Source organism: Pecten maximus, chromosome 7 (genome assembly GCF_902652985.1).
Source record: "Pecten maximus chromosome 7, xPecMax1.1, whole genome shotgun sequence".
In the NCBI taxonomy this organism is placed as follows: Eukaryota; Metazoa; Mollusca; class Bivalvia; order Pectinida; family Pectinidae; genus Pecten; species Pecten maximus.
In genome coordinates, this window is record NC_047021.1 from 17,480,329 (window position 1) to 17,500,083 (window position 19,755).

Genomic DNA, 19,755 nt, shown 5'->3' on the forward strand with positions numbered 1-19,755 from the left:
GTTTACAACGGATACATGAGTCAGTACGATAATCTAGAATTTTCTAGAGTGTATGTACGTAATTCTGTACCGCCCACAATAAGGATGCCTATTGGTTAGTTGAAATCCATTTTAGCACACGAGCAAATTGAATATAAATAAACACCGATACATGAAATCGTTGTCACACAGCCAACTCCGTTAGCTGTGTGATTATCGATGAAGAGGCAAACATCCTAATAATATCAAGGTATGGCCACTTATATATGAACATAATTTTGATTTAGTATTGTAGGATTTAAGATTTAAGAAATAAACAGTACACCCGAAATTAGGTCAACAATAATCTAATTGAACTAACATACATATATCTTTATATTAGCATTCACATCAGATTAAATGAAATATATTTGATCCCCACCTTTATATCCTCTTCGATATTTTATTCATTACTCAAAAAAACAAAACACGTCCATTCATATGGGATGGGGAAACAAGTTACTGTAGTTATATCATGCACTGTTGTGTCTTTCGATTCTATTTATAGAACGCGTCATACGCATTGATAGTAGTGGTGAGGCATAGCATTATATGTATCAGCCTTTTGTGAAATTAATTTGTATCATTTCCAATGTAGGTACGTTTATATACATGTTTATTAAGTCATTTGTTCAAGATACTGATGCTTCATAATAAGAATATATGCATCCCTAATATCATGCTGCAATGGAAACTGTAATATAATTAGATCATCATTTTTTACATGTAAATAAGTTAGTCAAGGTAATTTCCTTTATTATTATTGTAATATTTTTGAACCTGTTAAAGGTAAACAGCGGGAATAGTTGATGACTCAACAGACAAGTCATTATCATTAATTTCAATAACAAATTTAATTGTAATTCATCAAGTTTACATATTTTTCTTTGCCCATAGATCTAAGAACATTTGGTATCTTCTTTACCATATAACAGATTTATATTTCATCAAAGTTTTATTGATATCAACATTACATTTCCCTTCTATCCATACCCTATATGAATAGAGAACTGTGCAGTAAAATGCTGACAATGGCTTAATTAAACAATACTGCCCAACAACCAATAAGCTTATCTCTTCCAATGACATTTTCGTTAAAACTTACATCTCAATAGGATTATGCTCGTTCATCATTTTGTTTTTATATTGATAGTGGAACAGTCTTTTCGATCAATTTGTTCATCACTTTAACCAGAAGATCACTTTCTTTTTCTTATAAAGGGATATCTTTCTTAACCAATAAAATCAAGTTCAATATTAAGCTATATTTGCACTAAAACGTGAATGCAGCATATACATGAAGGAAATGATAACAATAAGAAACTAATTATCACTTCTTCAAAAATAAATGAATAATAACAGACCATTATTAAGACATATTATCACACCAATACTAATACATGTCTATGGACTCATTTTGCTAGCAATTGGATTAATTTTTGTTTGGAATACTGTTAGGCTTCATAATTGATACAAGTATTTCATTGTTAATTTGTAGTAGATATTCAGGTACGTCGAAGTGCTCCATATGTCTACGTTCACAAGGAATAAATGTATCCTTCTATTTAAACTACAGTCATTTAATCTGGTCTTAACAAAAACCTATTTTATTTATTTATTTGTTTTTCAATTCATTTGAACTTTATTGGCACATATATAAGCTCCATTAGTAATTTGATGGCTAAAAACTGGTAACAAACAGAACTTATACGTGACTATCTTGCAAAATCAAACTGTATAAAGCCCATTGTCCTTAGTTCTAAACCTCTGATGACTGTTAGTGTAAAGGAATAAGCACATCATCTTCGTATCATCAAATAAAAAGTATATAAATAATGTCATGATAACCTGATATAGAATTAAATAAACTTCCGATTTGAGTATAGATTATGGTTTATATGTCAACAAGAATTAAGTATAATTCGAACGAGAATGAGTGTGCAAATATGTCAGGTTTTAATTGTAAAATTGGCGTGTAGAAAATTGAATGAAACAATTGTCAAAAATAAAAACAAACAAAAACTACTACCAGATTATTTCTCCCAACACACAGCACAGTATTGAATTAAACACATAACCTTTTTTCCCTTTTAAAATTTGTTTATGCTTGTTGTGGTGATTATCTACATAAAATTCAAGATATGAAAGATATAACTCCATAATACAAGTAAGAGTAGCCTCCCTTCGTATATGTCTATGTTTGTTGGGTGATTGTTGTTATTTGTTGGGTGATTGTTATTATTTGTTGGGTGATTGTTGTTATTTGTTGGGTGATTGTTGTTATTTGTTGGGTGATTGTTATTATTTGTGGGTTGATTGTTGTTATTTGTGGGGTGATTGTTGTTATTTGTTGGGTGATTGTTGTTATTTGTTGGGTGATTGTTGTTATTTGTTGGGTGATTGTTGTTATTTGTTGGGTGATTGTTGTTATTTGTGGGGTGAGTGTTGTTATTTGTTGGGTGATTGTTGTTATTGTTGGTGATTGTTGTTATTTGTTGGGGTGCTTGTTGTTCTTTGTGGGGTGCTTGTTCTTTGTTGGGTGCTTGTTGTTCTTTGTGGGGTGCTTGTTGTTCTTGTTGGGTGCTTGTTGTTCTTTGTTGGGTGCTTGTTGTTCTTTGTTGGCTGCTTGTTGTTATTTGTTGCAGTCCTTGTTGTTCTTTGTTGGGTGCTTGTTTTCTTTGTTGGGTGCTTGTTGTTCTTTGTTGGGTGATTGTTGTTATTTGTTGGGTGATTGTTATTATTTGTTGAGTAATTGTTGTTATTTGTTGGGTGATTGTTGTTATGTGTGGGGTGATTGTTGTTATTTGTTGGGTGATTGTTGTTATTTGTGGGGTGATTGTTGTTATTTGTTGGGTGATTGTTATTATTTGTTGGGTGATTGTTGTTATTTGTTTGGTGATTGTTGTTATTTGTTGGGTGATTGTTGTTATTTGTTGGGTGATTGTTGTTATGTGTTGGGGTGATTGTTATTTGTTGGGTGATTGTTGTTATTTGTTGAGTGATTGTTGTTATTTGTTGGGTGATTGTTGTTATCTGTTGGGTGATTGTTATTATTTGTTGGGTGATTGTTGTTATTTGTTGGGTGATTGTTGTTATTTGTTGGGTGATTGTTGTTATTTGTTGGATGATTGTTGTTATTTGTTTGGTGATTGTTGTTATTTGTTGGGTGATTGTTGTTATTTGTTTGGTGATTGTTATTAGTAAAGCTGACATGATATCGCAGTAGTACAATATTCTTTAAGATTTTTTTTTAATTTCATTTTTAGTTTTCCTGATATGATATCGTAGTGGTTAATTTTTTTGTGTTTTGTAAACAGGTGTTAATATCGTAGCTTAATTAATATTAAAACTGATATATCGGGACTAAGATGTATAGTCATCTTAACTTTCTAGTTAACATTGCGAAGTTAGTTTACCATCTATGAATCATATATAAGAATAAATATTGAATGGAAATTCAAAAAAAAAAAAATAGAAATGAAGCGATCATATCATCAATAATGCATGTGAAATGTTTGACACATCAGAATGGACGACAAGCGATCGATATTGGATGACTTCAAATTTTTATCAATTTTAATTTATTGCCGTTTGGTGTTAGGCAACGAAAACATATCCTGATTCATTAATATAGCATACAAACACAGTTTCAAACAGACAACACTTAGCAATGCACTCTGGGAAATATTGCCGAGAACCGATCCTTATACTCTTTCATCAGATCTATATTTAGACAGTGTCTCTTCCCGCCACGGTGTTATAAGACGTTCCACACCACAAGAGTAAGTAAATAAGAATGTATTTCACAGGCATATATATCTAATCGAGTTATTACAATGTCCTTGTCGAAATAATTCGATGTAATTATTAATCTAACCAGAATTATAAATCCACACATGTTCTAGATACACAGCGAGTTGCCGGTAGCGTGAACAAGGAGTTACACCTTGCTTATATTGTAGATTAGCCACCAGCACTAATTTTTTTGTTAAGAATTGCTCGGCTATTAATACTAGATTATCTTCTCTTAGTTTGAAACTGAGGATGAATCTACAATCAGACATGGGGCAGTCTACTTATATTGTTGAACCGTTATGTATGTTTGTATATGCACTGCCACCAAATTGTTTGTGTAATTAGAATTGTGCATTTAAACATTTTAACATTTTAATTTATTATTAATAAAGAAAAGGACTGTGATTTATAGAAGTGGTAATATGTCTGAAATACATTTAAATGTAAGGTCTAATAATTATATTACATTAAATGACCTTATATCATGATGATGCAAGCTTTATATAGCAGACTGGGAACCCCCCTTGCTATATTATATTGTTGGGATCACCAATTTATATCTGTATTTAGTACAGTACATAGACCGGATATCGCGCAAGGAGTTCCGAAATACTGTAGTGTGTCAGGTCTATTATTAGACAGTCTGTTATAAACTGTTTTACATTTCTTTTATATAGTCCACACCTCAACCTGACGTCTGTCCATTTCGTACTCACGTATAAGGTAAGTCTACATTCTTACCTACATTTTTTAACCCTTTAACCACGCAACGTTACTTTTCGATAACCACCTATCTATCTCTTACATATATATATTGATTGCCGGCGTGTACACACACAAACAGGATTGCCGGCGTATACACACACAAACAGACATACACATACCCTCAGTCAGACGCCGCAGTGAGGACTAATGTAACATTTATATGAAATAGAATCGTATAGATTTTATTTAATTCAGATAATTATTATGTAATTTTTATAATATTGTATTCTCAAGGAAGATCTTTTGTAGAAATACGTAACTAGATGATTGCCATGTTGTTTGAATAATACGCAAAAGACATCTACATGTATTTATAGATTAAATAAGAAATCCCCTTTTCTATTTATAATCTACATTTGACTGTTTTATTATCATTGACAAGGTATGGACAAATTTTATAGGTATATTTTGTAATTTATTATATACCCAATTGTTGTTATTGCGAGATTCCCATAAAGAAGTCATTACCGTTTAACAAGTACATTATTTGTAAATAATTGCTTTACATTAAGCGAATTAATTAATATATATGAATGCAAATAATTTGTGAGATTTAATCTTTCACATCAGTTATTGTACTTATCATACTTAGTTGTAGGTTTATTTTATAAATTGTTTGTATTTCAGAGAAGTCATGTTTCCTTGTGGACCTAACAAGTATCTTTATGATCCATACAAGCAATATTGTAAAATGAATGGACAAGTTGGTCGGTGTGATCCTTCAGCTTGTTTCATGAGAGATGCAGAATGGGAACGACTGGCATGCAGTCTCTATTGTGGGGACAATAATGGTAAGAGCTTAAATCCATTCTCATATTATCTTCTTCTTTTTTAAATAATATTATGATCTGTTTAGGAAATTGCCTGTTTAATCAGATCCGGCACTATTTAAGTTCGGTTTTAAATAAGTTGACATTTGGTGTAGTATTCATCAGCACTCATTTGGTTGTCTTTCCAACATTTATTATTCCCGGGATTCCACATTGTCTCACAGTTACTCCGAAGTGTGTGGTATCTTACCGTATTAGGAGAATTCCTGGTTACATAATCACACTTAAATGATGTCTCTACCTTTTATAGTTCTTGTATTATCTTGTAATGTTAAATGTTTTGTTTCACAGGAGTAAATTGTCCGACAGTTCAGGAAGAGGGAACGGTCTTTATATGGAAGATAATGACAGGGGTCTTGGTAGCCATAGTATGTGTAATGATTTGCGGAGTGATAGCATACTTCTGTAAAAACCACAAAAAGAACACTACTCCTCCTGTCACTAAATGTTGTACCAAACCCATGGAAAAGGCTGACCCAGAAGAGACTAAAGTTTTTATCGGTGATAACAAGTAAGTTTTATTTATAGTTGATTAACTTTACTATTATCAATAACACATATGTTTACGTACGATTTGAAGAGCATGGTGATCATGAATGTATTATATAGCGTTACGTTAATTAGCGGTGATACGCGGTGCCCTACAAGAAGTAAAAATCACGGTTCTTTTAATGTCATGATTCACTGTTCATGTTCTTAATTTCAGTTGGAGTTGAATTGTCAGATGTCGGATAAACCATTTTTTTTATATTAATATAATGCATGACAAAAAAGGTATTTACGTTAATATATAATACAATAAGAATGAAAATAACAATTCGATTTTTAAAATAATGATGTATCTTATAGCATGTTCTTTCCAATTTTGTCAGTACAAAAGCTGAGATTGACAGTGCTATTGGCTCCTCCACATCGCAATCAATAGGTACAGTTTAATATATTCCATTTCAATTATGTTAATATGACTGAAGGTTCAGTACTATTTTTATAAACGTTTACAGGCAAAATATAGTCAAAGCAGTAGTGTCATCCCTGATGTAGCAGATAATATATCGATAACGCTATACTCTGAAATTACGTAATATTTCTTATGTTTAAACTAATTTAAATATATATATATTAACATCTGCTTATCTTAATGTGTTTTTCACACATGGATTAGGCACGAAGTTCTACCCACTGCCATATAATTATATACACTACAGTATTTAATACATTGATATAGACCATGGGTTTGAATATTTGTGCAAATTCCTTGATGTTTATCACTAGTGTTCTCACATCCCCACGCATATTGGGGTTTTTAAACATATTTAATTACATGATTAAACATGTAAAATTACCTGTCTGAAAAATAGATCTCAGTAAATATTCAGAAAAATATTGATCCGAAGATAACTCAACTCAATGGGGTAACGCAATATAAGTGAAATATTGTTCTTTTCAGAAAAATACTCTATGATTCCACCTCAGAATAATCATGAGGACCCTCACACCACAAGGGAGAGCAGGACAGCAATTGCAATCACATCAGGCACTGAAGAGGTCAGGAGACATATTGAAGAAGGAGGGACAGATAGGAAAGAATGCAGTAGTTGAAATATACCGTTTTCAGAGGGAACATTTTTAATGATGATACGAGTCTCCTCGCCTTATGTGGAAGAGTTTTACAATATAGCTAATATTAAAGCAAGAGTCCTATATAAAAGTATTAAATTGAAAGGGAAAAAACAAAATACAAAACAAACACAATCGTAACTATAGGACAAAAGATGTTATTGTGATGTTCGTTAAATGGTTCTGCTACTTAATATCATTTAGGTATTTTTTTTAGATCTCATGAACATTAAAACAAGAAAATTATGCTAAGTACATTTTCAATACATTCATACAATTGCAGTCATGTACTATCTTGACGATGATCAAAGAAATATTATTCATTGTGTTTTAAACAAATTTATACATCAGTTTGCCATTCAAATTAAGGTTTCATCAGTCATTATATAGAAGAGATCATAAATTATCTTTTATCTTGCCGACTTGCACGATATAGAAACAGTGCTCACTCAGTGGTCTTAACAGCCGATCAGGAACAAATTGACCAGCATGAATTTTCTAAAATTTTAATCATATAACGTGTTTTGGTTGAATGTTTGATAATTAAATTCAAAATTATGTAACTATGTATGTGGTTTTAAGATAGTACTTATTTTAATTACTTTTAATGTGTTATATTTTTTCATGGAATTTTTTTTACATCAAACTTGTATTGTATCTTACCGTAGTTATCATTATTATAAGATGACCAAAATACTTTTCATCCATTGACTGACTATTATATTTACGAGTCTTGATTTAAACGTCAAGATAGAAAAGAAATGTCTTTGTATATTTCAAAGAGAATGTGGTTTTGATACCTAAGAATGAAAGATGAAAAAACTGGAATTACTGGAATTTAGCAATTTAATTATGTACTTTTCTATAATCAACACGGCCTCAGAATTAACTCATGTACAAATACTATGATATTACCATTTAGTAAAACCGATGTAGCACCCCTACTATAACGTTATGGTAATTTCATATATGTTTTGTCGTGCTAGGTCTCTGTAATAAAACTGTCTCGCTTCATATGATACTAAGCAAGGAGATTCCAGAAAAGCTGAATTCTTGGGCAACATCAAAATCTATGTAAATCAACATAGGAAGCATGTATAATAAATATATGTGTTGGTGTGTGTAAAAATGTACTACATTATTGGTCAAAAACATCGTTGGTCAAAAAGTCTTTGATATTACCGCGAGTATTATATATATATATATATATATATATAGGTTATTTTAACAACATCAATCAGAGAAGTATCAACAATGACATGATATATCTACAAAAACCATGTTTAAAGATGTTACATTGCCGACAGCGTATACAGTTTGTTGCTAAATGCACAAAATAGCATCCGTGTGACTCACGGTAAAGGAATACATAATTTAAAAAAAGATGACAAAAACAAGAAATTGATCGCTTAAAAGGCCGAAAGTTACATACAAAATACATAGAGAGCGCACGGTAGAATTTCTTTGTGTGTAATGCACTTTATAAAAATAGAGAGCAGCTCAAATGTTTGAAGGGTGGTAATTACGTAACGTCTGTAAGATATAAAACTTTACAATAGCCTATCCTTGTTTTTGACCGATCAATTAGTCTTTGTCGGCGATGTAACGTCTTTAACAATACTATATAAATTTCAGTTTGTATATCAGGTGTCATAATTCATCACATATAAAAACATCATTGTAATACTTAATGAGGTAGAGCACAGAAACATTTTTTTCTTACAAAAAAATCTTAACTTACACATACTTAAGTACAAATAATGTTGAATCTACCATTAAATATTCATATCGTATGTGCTTTAAAACTTGTGTTGTCTTCTAGACAGTAGTACAAACTTTGTATACCATTATCATTTTACCATCACTGTTGAATCTTTGACAAGACATTGACCAGGATACTATATCTCTGTATCCTCATCCGAGTGTAGTCGATCATGTCAGTATTAAGGTAATGTGTACCTTCTGTTCTGCAAATCGATATTATTCGTGGAACAAAACATTTGTAAATACATGAATGTACAAAAGACAATGTGTTTGTAAAACCAATAATGAAATTCCATATAGCATTGTTATATCAATTCCTTTGCATGTATAAAGTTGTTTTCAGTTAATACGAAACATAATTAACGAAACAAAGGTGAATAAATAAATATTACTTAATGTAAAACTGCATTCCAAAGTATTTTGTGTCAGGACTGTTTGGATATCAAAGAGCTTATAGCTGTAAATTAGTATAGGATTTGTATTTCATAACATGCTATGGATGTATTTTAAACAACATATATAATACTATTATAATACTTCATTGTGTGTTTGAACTTTATTGATCATATATCAACAAGTTATTAGAGTAGGTGTGCCATTTTTGTCAATAAAAACTTTCATACATGGAAATATATATTAGTATTTGTATTTACTTGTATAGCATCTAAATATTATTGACAAGAACAGCTGTTGAATAGAACTGTCAAAATTGGTGTTCACAGAAAATACTATTACTTAAACAATGACATTCGATGTGTCTGTCGCGTCAGTCGGGTGATAAATAAAAAAAAGTCGCGAAATTTTGATACATCAGTATCGTCATTTCGAGAATTCATGGCCATCAAAATGCATACAGAATATGTGACTCGTGCAAATCGCATATTCAAGACTTTTTCATTAAAAACAACTGAGATAAGCTGGGAAATACACGTACGGTTGTATTTTTTTTAAGTGAAAATTACTACCATTATTTTATTTTTATAGGTAAAGCGCGGTTGTGGCTGTGGAAAGGGGCTATACCTAAATAAAATTGGATATATATATATATATATATATATATATATAGATGGCGGTGACTATTACACATTAAGTGACATATTATATATTACAACACATCGAACAACAAATATACATAACGGGAACGTATCCACAAATTACCTCCCTTTGTATGCATGTAAGTGGTGTTTACATATGATTAACCTACTTCTCTGATAGAACGATCTGACTATTTTGTTATACTTTGCATATGTTGTATCGTTCTAAAAGCAGTTGGGTTTGTTCACGATATGTTTAGACGCCATTCCCCTACACATATAGACAGCAGGAAATAAATACACTTGGTTGCCGGAGAGCAATATCTGAATGAGAGAAGTAGTATTAGTCACCTTGTTTTCAAACGGCCATGAGTGAATCGATAGTACTGTTCATGTACATTTGAATTCCTTTCCAGATGTTTTGGTAAACCAAATCTGTGTAACAGAAATAAGTCTCGCCATTATTTCTCCTTCCTAATGTCTAAATCAGTAATTTAGGATATTTTACTTTCTGTTTTGCCTACCTGCGTCTGTAAATGTGAATAATCCATCCGTAATGTAATTCCGCACTTTGTTCACAATGTCCGATAATCCAAGGAATAGTTATAAATACACCCGCCATTTCTGAAAGACACATAGCGTTATACCCATGTAATGAATGTAAGATATCTAGCTCAACGCGCGAACAAAAAAACGGTTATTTCGATAGCGATATAAATTACAATTTCCTCGAAAAACACGTCATAAATGAATAACAGAAAATGAAAGTAAAAGTCAGTCTAGAACAGGAAAATAATGCATGATTTATTTTAGAAAAATCATCTTCATGATAGAGCAAATTTACCACCCGTTTCTTATTGTGCAGTTTAGATAACTTATTCCATAGACCAAACGCCTCTTTTCAATATCTCGGACTTGAGTAAGGCTAATGAGGCCTGTCCTCTAAACTCTGTTCATTTAAAATCCCCATCTATATCTCTAACTGACATCAAATATCAACTGATTGAAAACTTAAGTAAATGGAATACCCCAAACAGCCCATGTGGTCCTCCTGGTAACCTCATATGATTACACTTGTAAACGAACCCTCGCCTTAGGTAAGTACTATCTTCTATGTCATCCAACCACTCAAGGAGATTAAAGATAAAAGTGTAGAGATTTTAAATAACAAAATAAAAAGTGTCGTTACCTTATTGGAGTCGCCGCCATGGGTGGATCAATTAGCCGGTATGACTGGAATATTATTGCTGGTTTCTGTGAAATATCAAAGAAAAGGGAATAAAGAAATGGTACTGTATATTAATCTCACTATTACTTTTTATAAAGAAAATCCCAGCAACCCCACTGCAGGATGCTCCTCTGAATCATAGTAATGTTTACGGCTATTATGTTACATTATAGGTCGGTTAGCAAGATACGGAGTCATGGAGACTGCTTCCTTTCCGGTGGATGTCTGGACTATAACTGAAACAGGTCTGCCAAGTATGGCTGGTCATTGCCAAACCTGCGACCACTTAATAATCAAATTAATTCAGCTGGTAGACATAGTGTAAAACACTGTTTTAGTAACAATATTCATACGATACAATGTCTTTTGTGTGAAGTTGAATTGTGGAATAGCTTTTCAATGGTACATATAACGACTTCAGTTACCCCCGATTGCGTCACTGTTTTTCAATTGCGTACCTATTACAAGTACAGACAGGCTAAAAGGAGGCATGTTTACGTTTATATTTATCTTGCTCTTTAGAATTATGAATGCGTCCGTGCATGTATATGATTACATACAATTACCATAAGGATTTTTTTACATATGATGTCGTGATTCAAAAATGTGACTATTAAGACATGCATCGTACACATAGGTTTGTGATGGTAGCAGTCGTTTTGTAAAACGTGAGACATGACAATGTTTATGATCCTGTATTTGCATCAGTCCTTTTAAATTGGAACATATCTTATACAGTTTATCTATTGGACCAATATCTCGATTTAAATATGTATATTGTAGTACAATGTATAAAACATGTCGCCTTCCATCGGACCTTGTCAAGACATACACTATTACAGAATATATCATTTAAAACATCAAAACTGATTTACCTTTGTTAACTCACCTTATTAAGGACCAAGGAGAGCTTATAAAGGCGGTAGAACATTTGTATTGACCGCGTTCATGTTACCTGACCTATCATCGCAGCGATGTAAGATAGATGAAAACATACGAGTTGCCGATTTAAGGGTAAGGCGACCTTTTTTTCCATTTTCACTATGGCAGGAGTTCTGATGTTAGTCGGCCAATATCAGATATTAAAAATACCGATAAAACATCAGTAATCCTCGGATTAGCTTCACAGCTCCCAAGAAACACAAACCAATTCGGATAGATGTGTCGAACCACGCACCTCGATCTTCACCTGAGGTTACGTGACTGACGTTTATCGTCAAGAACTTTCATCAAACATACAAGCAATTCCAAAGGGTTATCTATACCGACATCTTATCGATAATTTTACACTACAATTTTATTTAATTAAACCTATTAGTAGTTCTTACCAAAAGAATATAGCACGTATTAGACTTAGTTCACACAATTTAAATATTGAACAAGGACGGTATAGAAACCGTCCTAGAGATCATAGGATATGTGAAGTATGCAATTCTAATGATATTGAGGATGAATTTCATTTTCTTCTAAGGTGCAACTGTTATACTGATTTAAGGCAAAAGTACATTAAGTCATATTATTACAGACGTCCCAGTGTTTTTAAGTTGATCCTTCTATTAAATACCCGGAATATTGGAGAATTAAATAAGTTAGGCAAATATATATCTTTGTGTTTTAAGCGCCGAAATAATTATATATAATTTTGCCTCAAGATAGGTTGATACAAACATACCAGAGCTGTACTTTCATTTAAATTTTATATCAGTTTAAAAGACATGTCGAATGGTTGAGATTGTATAATTATAGGATAAAAGGTATATATCAGTGTACTTCCTGTCTACAAATCAGTGGTCCTTATAAAGCTAATATGTAAAATCGTATATGTATATAATTAAAGTAAGGATTGGCACTATTTACCGTTTCTATAGTACTAGTATATCATGCTTGTATTATCAATGAAACATATTGTATACTATATCACTTTATTATGCATTTATGATAAATGTATATGAATATTATCTATACTTAATAAATATGTCAGCGTTCATATAGATTTTATCCTGGGGCTTATATCGAGGATTTGTATGAAGAATTTCTTTTAAAAAATCCTGAAAATTTTGTGGTCAACGTAATGAATGTTAAAATATCAGTGCATAAACACTGTGATTATCATTTAATATGAATTTAAGTAAATGTAATGCATTGTGCTATTTTTTAATGATATACCATGTAATGTGTTCTTCTATATCAAGATACATATATTCTTGATTGATATAATGATATGATTGTCCATCACTATTCTGTACTATTGTATTATTGTATATGTATATGTCTACTCTCCAATGTGTCTTGTAACACAAGGAAATAAAATAATCTGAAATCTGAAATCTATAACCGACTGAGCTAATGCGGCTCCCTTTCATTTGTAGGGATGACATTGTTTTATTCTAATACTGTATAAAGGACATGGATTACATACAGTAGGAGTAGGGGCTAAAAAATATATATTTATACTTAGAAGAAGCAAACGCCTGTGCAAACAGCGGGTCTGCCAACAACTTCAAGGTGAGCTATACAGACCCTCTAGGCCTCTTATACCCAGATTACACAGACTGTTACAATGACTACAATAGACCTACTCCGTATGGCAAACATTTCAGTTTTTGTTTTCAGACGAAGGTGTGAATTAGGATGCACAACAATATAAAATATATTACATATGCAATTCGAGATATCCGCATGTATATTAATCTAGGATAATTGAACAGTTACAGTCCTGTACAGCTTATTAGATGTAAAAATATCACATGATCGAATAATAATTAAAAAAAATACTTACTTCACACATTATTTTGTTGTGTTATATATAACACATCGTATATTAGTTGTATGACTGTGTCTAATCCCAAGATACGTCATCGTCTTCAGGTCTGGATAGAAAACATTCACTGCAGATATTTCGGATCATATTTCTTCATCCATTTCAATATACTATTTTTCAGTCTCCCTTTCAAAGAATGGCACAAGATAACATATTTGAAAATCTGTGTAACCACCTTATAGAGTAGTACAACATAGACATAATTGGTAACCAATCAATATACTGCCTTGTACAGAAGTACAGCTTCCAAATCTGATTAGAATGGTATTACGTTAGTGTTTCCAGGAAACTACGTTATCGTGAAATCTAAAAATAGACTCTTGAAATAAAGACGTGGTGAGATTAATATTTACTCATTATGTGTTACAGGTAGCAGTGTTTTATTATGCAATATATATACGCTTGTCAAGGAATCAATATATACATCATTATCAGTATATATTATTATTGATTAATTAACCAAGAACGTCAGGAATTCTTTAGCTGTTATATATCAGCATGAATTGTTAGTGAGAATGATCTAGACCTTTGGACAGGGTTATGAAAAAAATCATACAAGTGTCCAAGAGGGACCGTATCGTTCACCTAGCTAGTCTTGACTACCTTTATTAGGACTCGCCTGTCTGCCTCCTGGGGAATAGACTTTAAAGTGAAACCATATTCAATTCTTGTTGCTTTATGATGCTGTACACTGAACTTGATAAAAAATACCTTTATCTGTATAGAAGAATGATTTCAAAGGAATTCGTATTTCCCCTATTGGGCAATGCCCCTTCAGCGCCTTGGGAACCAGTTATTTCACAAAATAATCATCTAGAGAACACTTGACCAAAAACTATCAGGCTATTTAAAATAGGTGCTTCAATGGTTTATTTAACATTCCTTTTTGTTTCCTGCCTGTACAAAATTCAAATAGCTTTTCACCTTATCTACACAACAGAAACGAAGGATTTTAAAGATTTTTCTGTACTAACCTTATTGGGCACCGTATCTTAGGTCCTGGGGAGGGGGCAGCCCCACCATTTGTACAATTTTTAATCCTAACAAACTAAGGAAGCACCAAATTTAAATCTAAATTTGAATTCCATTCAGGGAGTTAATAAGAAGAAATTACATACGGACGACGGACGATATGGTATAGCATATCACCCCTGTAGACCAGGTGATCTACTAATGTACAGTAGATAATACTGTTTACGTCTGACAATGCTTACAATGCATACATGTATTAAATTTGGCACAGATGTGGCATTCTGTGAAAGGCAATTCTAGATATTTTGTAAATATGAATGTCTTAGTGATATAATGGTTATGTTATTATGAATCATATTTATTTCAAAACAGTATACCAAAACAAGATTTTGGAATCAGAATTGATTCTCTAATTCCATCTTTACTACAAAGTATGTATGCTTGCTCTTTAGCAACTTCGCTAGCCAAGGGTGTTCAATACGATTATCTCCTTTTCGCAAACAAAGGATTTCAATTTCAACCTTAAAAGGAGAGTTTCGTTTTGATCACCCTTGGCTTGTAAAAAGGAGAGCATCACGTTGAACACCATTGGCTTGTGAAAAGGAGAGTATCGTATTGAAGACCTTTGCTAGCTAAATTCGCTCTTTAGGGACTCATACCTTACCTTAAAAGTTAGACATGCAGAGTACCTTGTTTGCCGTCATATCCTCTAGTATAACTGCTCTCACAGCGTGGGTTTTTAATCTTTAATCTAAAAATAGAACATTGGCAATAATGATAAATAATACAATACCACTTTTAGTTTGCGTCACAGTCATAAAATACTACAAACGAAGGTTTTGTTATCATGACTAATCAGCGAATTTTTCACTCGTTTCCGGTGATCAGGCTAGTGATAACAGCGTGCGCTCGTTTGTTTCAACCCTTAAGCTAATGTGTCTTTTAGTTCACCTAGTCCGAAGGACCAATATCAGCTGCCATACCATGACGTACGATCAACAAGATATCGGACGACTTCGACAATCCGGCCGATTAAACTGTTACAACGATTTTTGCACTTTGCAATTTATACTTTGTGAGTAAATATAAATGAATTTTGATTTTGGTATGATATGAGCTTTATATCAATAAGATCTTGAATAATTCTATCAATGGGACCAATCTGACTATAAGTGTTATGGACTTTTGAAATGTATGTCTCGGGTCATGATATTGGGACCAGTAGCATTCTGCGATGAAAGGCTACCAAGTTTATTAATAGGAATTGCTGTGGCCTACTTTCAAGGTCACATGAGTCAAATATGTTGATAAAGGGCTGGGGTGTCTGATCTCCGGTTGCCTGAAGGGCGGGCCCCACTGGTCATTAATGTTGATTGCTTTTCTATTTAATGTGTTTTTTTTAAATATAGTCAGAAAGTTAAATGTTACTTAAATAAGGTGTTTACAACAATACATGGTACTGTATGGCAGATCCCAAACTGGAGAAAGTAGTTTTATATAACTTAAAGAAGGTGTTTGCCATAATCACTGAAATGTCCAGGGGAGTGATAAAGGCCCTCTGGGTTCTTGTTTCTATAAATACTAACCAGACGCCTGTGTTGCAACCTTTTAAAAATACAACAAACAATATAACAATCATTGAACTATAATTAAGGAGTTCACGAACAGTATTAGATAGAAGTACGCCCTATTACTTTCCCAAGCCCATTCTAGAGAGTTTCAGAGAATGTTCAATGCATATATATATAAGCTGCATAGTATTAAAAGACAGGATTGACGTCAACAAATAAAAATCTACTGCACGATTACTCATCAGGTATCTAGACAAACAGTGACCCCTCGGTATTTCATACAGAGGACAATGAGAGAAAATGTGTTCTTCATTCTCAGCAACTCCGCAGATATTACGGTCTTTGGTTTCTTGGTATAATTCAGATGTCCAGTAGCAATTCTAGCTGATGCTCGTAAAGCCAAAAGATGCAAACAGTGCCCTTGCATTACTACTAGCAATTGTTAATCCATACGCTATTTCTTTGACACTGACAACAAAACAAAGAATGTCAGGTGAGCGAGACATAACGAATCATCTGAAATAAGATATTTCGGGCAACAGACTTTTTTTTTTAAGCCTACTGGACATCACATAGCCATTTCATAGTATAGGCTCTTTGTGGATTTGTTACAACGTAATAATTTACGCAATTTTTTATATAGATTTCAAAGTCATTTCCTCTGTCAATTCATTTTCTTGTCCCAATGATAAAATATGATTTTTGTTTAAGGAATTAAAGGTGAGTAGACATGTTAGAACTGTCTGTAAACAGATCATCAATGTGTGTACTAAAGACACAGATGTGAATAGTGTAAATATGTCGAATGATAAATACAAAAAGCGACAAAATTCGAAAGAAAAAGGTTAAAAAATACTGAAAACATGCATAAACAATTGTTAAATACCCACGGGAGCGTGTACTAACTTGATCAATATGGTAGTTTGGGTGATTTATATTCGATGATTTAAAAAGAACATGAAAGACGCCTTTACAGCTGAGCTGGTGCTACAATTCATAAGAACATGGAGTACAAGGTAAAGGCAAAGGCTTGCCGAAACAAAAGTCATCAGCCGAGAAAACAACCAGGAAAGGGTAGTACAAACAGTAGACAGGTGAAAAGTAACTTCCAAAGTGAGGAATAGCAAATATATTTAATTACATTAATTAGCTGTATATCCGATGTGAGTTTCGTTCATAATTAGGCATGTACTAAGTAGTGTACGTGTATATATACATGTAGTTATATTTAAAGGCGACAGTCACATTGTTAAAAGGGTCTATGGAAGATTTAAATTGATTAATCACGTACTTTCAATCGCCACAAATATATCAGTCTATTGGCCGAAGGTACAATATGTATAGAACAACAAGAGACTACCTGCACATAACTGATAGCTCGAGGGGCAAAACATGAACAAAATAAACCTTCATATTTACACAAATATGCATAAAAAGCACTAAGTAGAATTTGACCAGGTGTTCCGAAAGGATAAGGATATTCTGTTTCATCAAAGACACTCGCTTAGGCGGGGTTGGAAGAACATCAAAATGCGTGCCAAAATATCTTTGTTCGACAGATTATTAGTTTCTCAAATCGTTTAAAGGATTTAGTCATGCAATGACAAACTGCTGAACTTCCTCATTAGTAGAAGTGAGAACAATGTACAGGTCAGCTAGTCGGTGGTGAGGTGTGACAAACATCAACGTATATATCGTTATCATAATTAATAAGATTTTCCAACTACACTAGCTCTCTATTTTAAACAAAGAGATAATGATGTTAAACTGCGACAAGAGCACTGTGAATTGTCAAACTAGCTCATAATGAATCGTTTCCACAACAGTCTACATAAACGTATTTATTAAACACGGATTCCAATATTCAAACAAATGCTATTTCTAAGCGAGATAATGATAAAGTACTTTGGCTCCACACAAAAGTTTTTTTATTTGAAACATGCTTCTGTGAAATTTTCAACTATGACACAAATGCCATTTATGAAGTGTCAGTCACGTGTTAATCTAATATAGCCGTATTGGAATCAGGGGGCAAAGTCCAGTTATTCCTTAGACATATTTATAGAGCTTGCGTTATTACTGCCCTTATTATATCTGACATTTAACTCAAGACAAAAGAAGATATAGGTTTCCATTGTGAATAGGTTTTTCCCAGTAAAATGATCACTATTATCCTTGAATTAACCAATGCATGCCGATAAAAATCACCGAACAGAAAACTGGAAATTCCTTACATGTACAATATTTTTATGTACAAGTTATTATGTCGTCATAAATAAGGTGTTCTAAATTAAATAAGAACATCGTGCAGAAATGTGTGAATGCCACAAACAATAGTTATTCAGAACATATTACAATTCATTATTGTGGTAGAGTAATCATAACCTCCTCAAGAATATCACGTAAACTATCGAGATGACAGGTTATATGACCGAAAGAGTTACATCGCTACTATACCGAAACTTTATGTATTGTAGAACAATTGCCAAACACGTTATGTCAACTTATGTTAATCACTCTTGTTGGCCCGGATAGAAGCGCGCGAGGGGTCTTACTGTGGGAGAAAACCAGAGTACCCAGGGAAAACCCACGTGGTAGGGCAAATGAACCCATACCCTTTGTGGAATCGAACCCCGAACGCCTAGTTGAAAGACAAGTGTACATGTGTTACCACTGTCAACCGAACCACCCACCTTGCGTGATAATCAAGTCATTGACAACAGATGTCGCTGGATATTGTTCAGAAGGTTACTGCTCACCTTTTTGCCTTTGGTACATACCTTCGTAATGAAATAGTTAGCAAGTGTATAGAGTGAAATGAATTATTGTATAACAGACATATAAATACATTTAAAGATGATACACCTCCGACAGAGTGTAATAAATTGTTATTATTTTAACAAAAAATGACATTTAGTCCATATATATATGCCTATTTAAGACCTACAAATAAAAAAGATAATTTTATAACGTCAAAAATTGTCGGAATGAAGCCAAGAAGCTTAATTTTAAAGATAAATAAGAAGATGAAAATTTCCGAGGGTGGTAATAATGTCAAGTGAGTAACTTTTATTCCTGAAGAAAAATACATATGAGTCTATTCGTGTTTTTAATTTATAAAAATACTATCTATCGAATGAATTTGGCCTATCTGATTCAAAAATAAATGTTAATAGGCCAACCTCTCAAACAATTAGTATTTCAATGTTCTTTCATTGTTATTTCGAAATCCGACTGTCATGTTGTCGATTATCTCGCCATGATTCAAGGATATGTAGATTCTTTCGCGTGAGGGCGTCATACGGAAGGTTTGCTGGATCTATATAAAGTTTCGGTTTTA

General features: G+C 32.8%; 2 protein-coding genes across 3 annotated transcripts in view; one reads left to right on the forward strand and one right to left on the reverse strand.

Annotated features, from left to right (window-relative positions):
• The window catches only part of LOC117331786, a 69,910-nt gene extending 58,506 nt beyond the window's left edge, over window positions 1-11,404 (reverse strand). For both annotated transcript variants that reach the window (XM_033890669.1, XM_033890668.1), the window contains exons 1-2: window positions 11,013-11,404; window positions 10,348-10,447 (exon numbers count right to left, since the gene is read on the reverse strand). The gene's annotated coding sequence lies outside the window, so the exon portion shown is untranslated. The remainder of the gene's footprint in view (window positions 1-10,347; window positions 10,448-11,012) is intronic.
• Window positions 187-9,423, forward strand: LOC117331789. Its single transcript, XM_033890673.1, has 6 exons — window positions 187-229; window positions 4,491-4,536; window positions 5,206-5,369; window positions 5,700-5,919; window positions 6,281-6,333; window positions 6,856-9,423. Exons 3-6 carry the CDS (start codon window positions 5,213-5,215, stop codon window positions 7,005-7,007), a joined length of 582 nt encoding a protein of 193 aa, XP_033746564.1. The 5' UTR covers window positions 187-229; window positions 4,491-4,536; window positions 5,206-5,212; the 3' UTR covers window positions 7,008-9,423.
• Window positions 11,405-19,755: the final 8,351 nt, after the last annotated feature.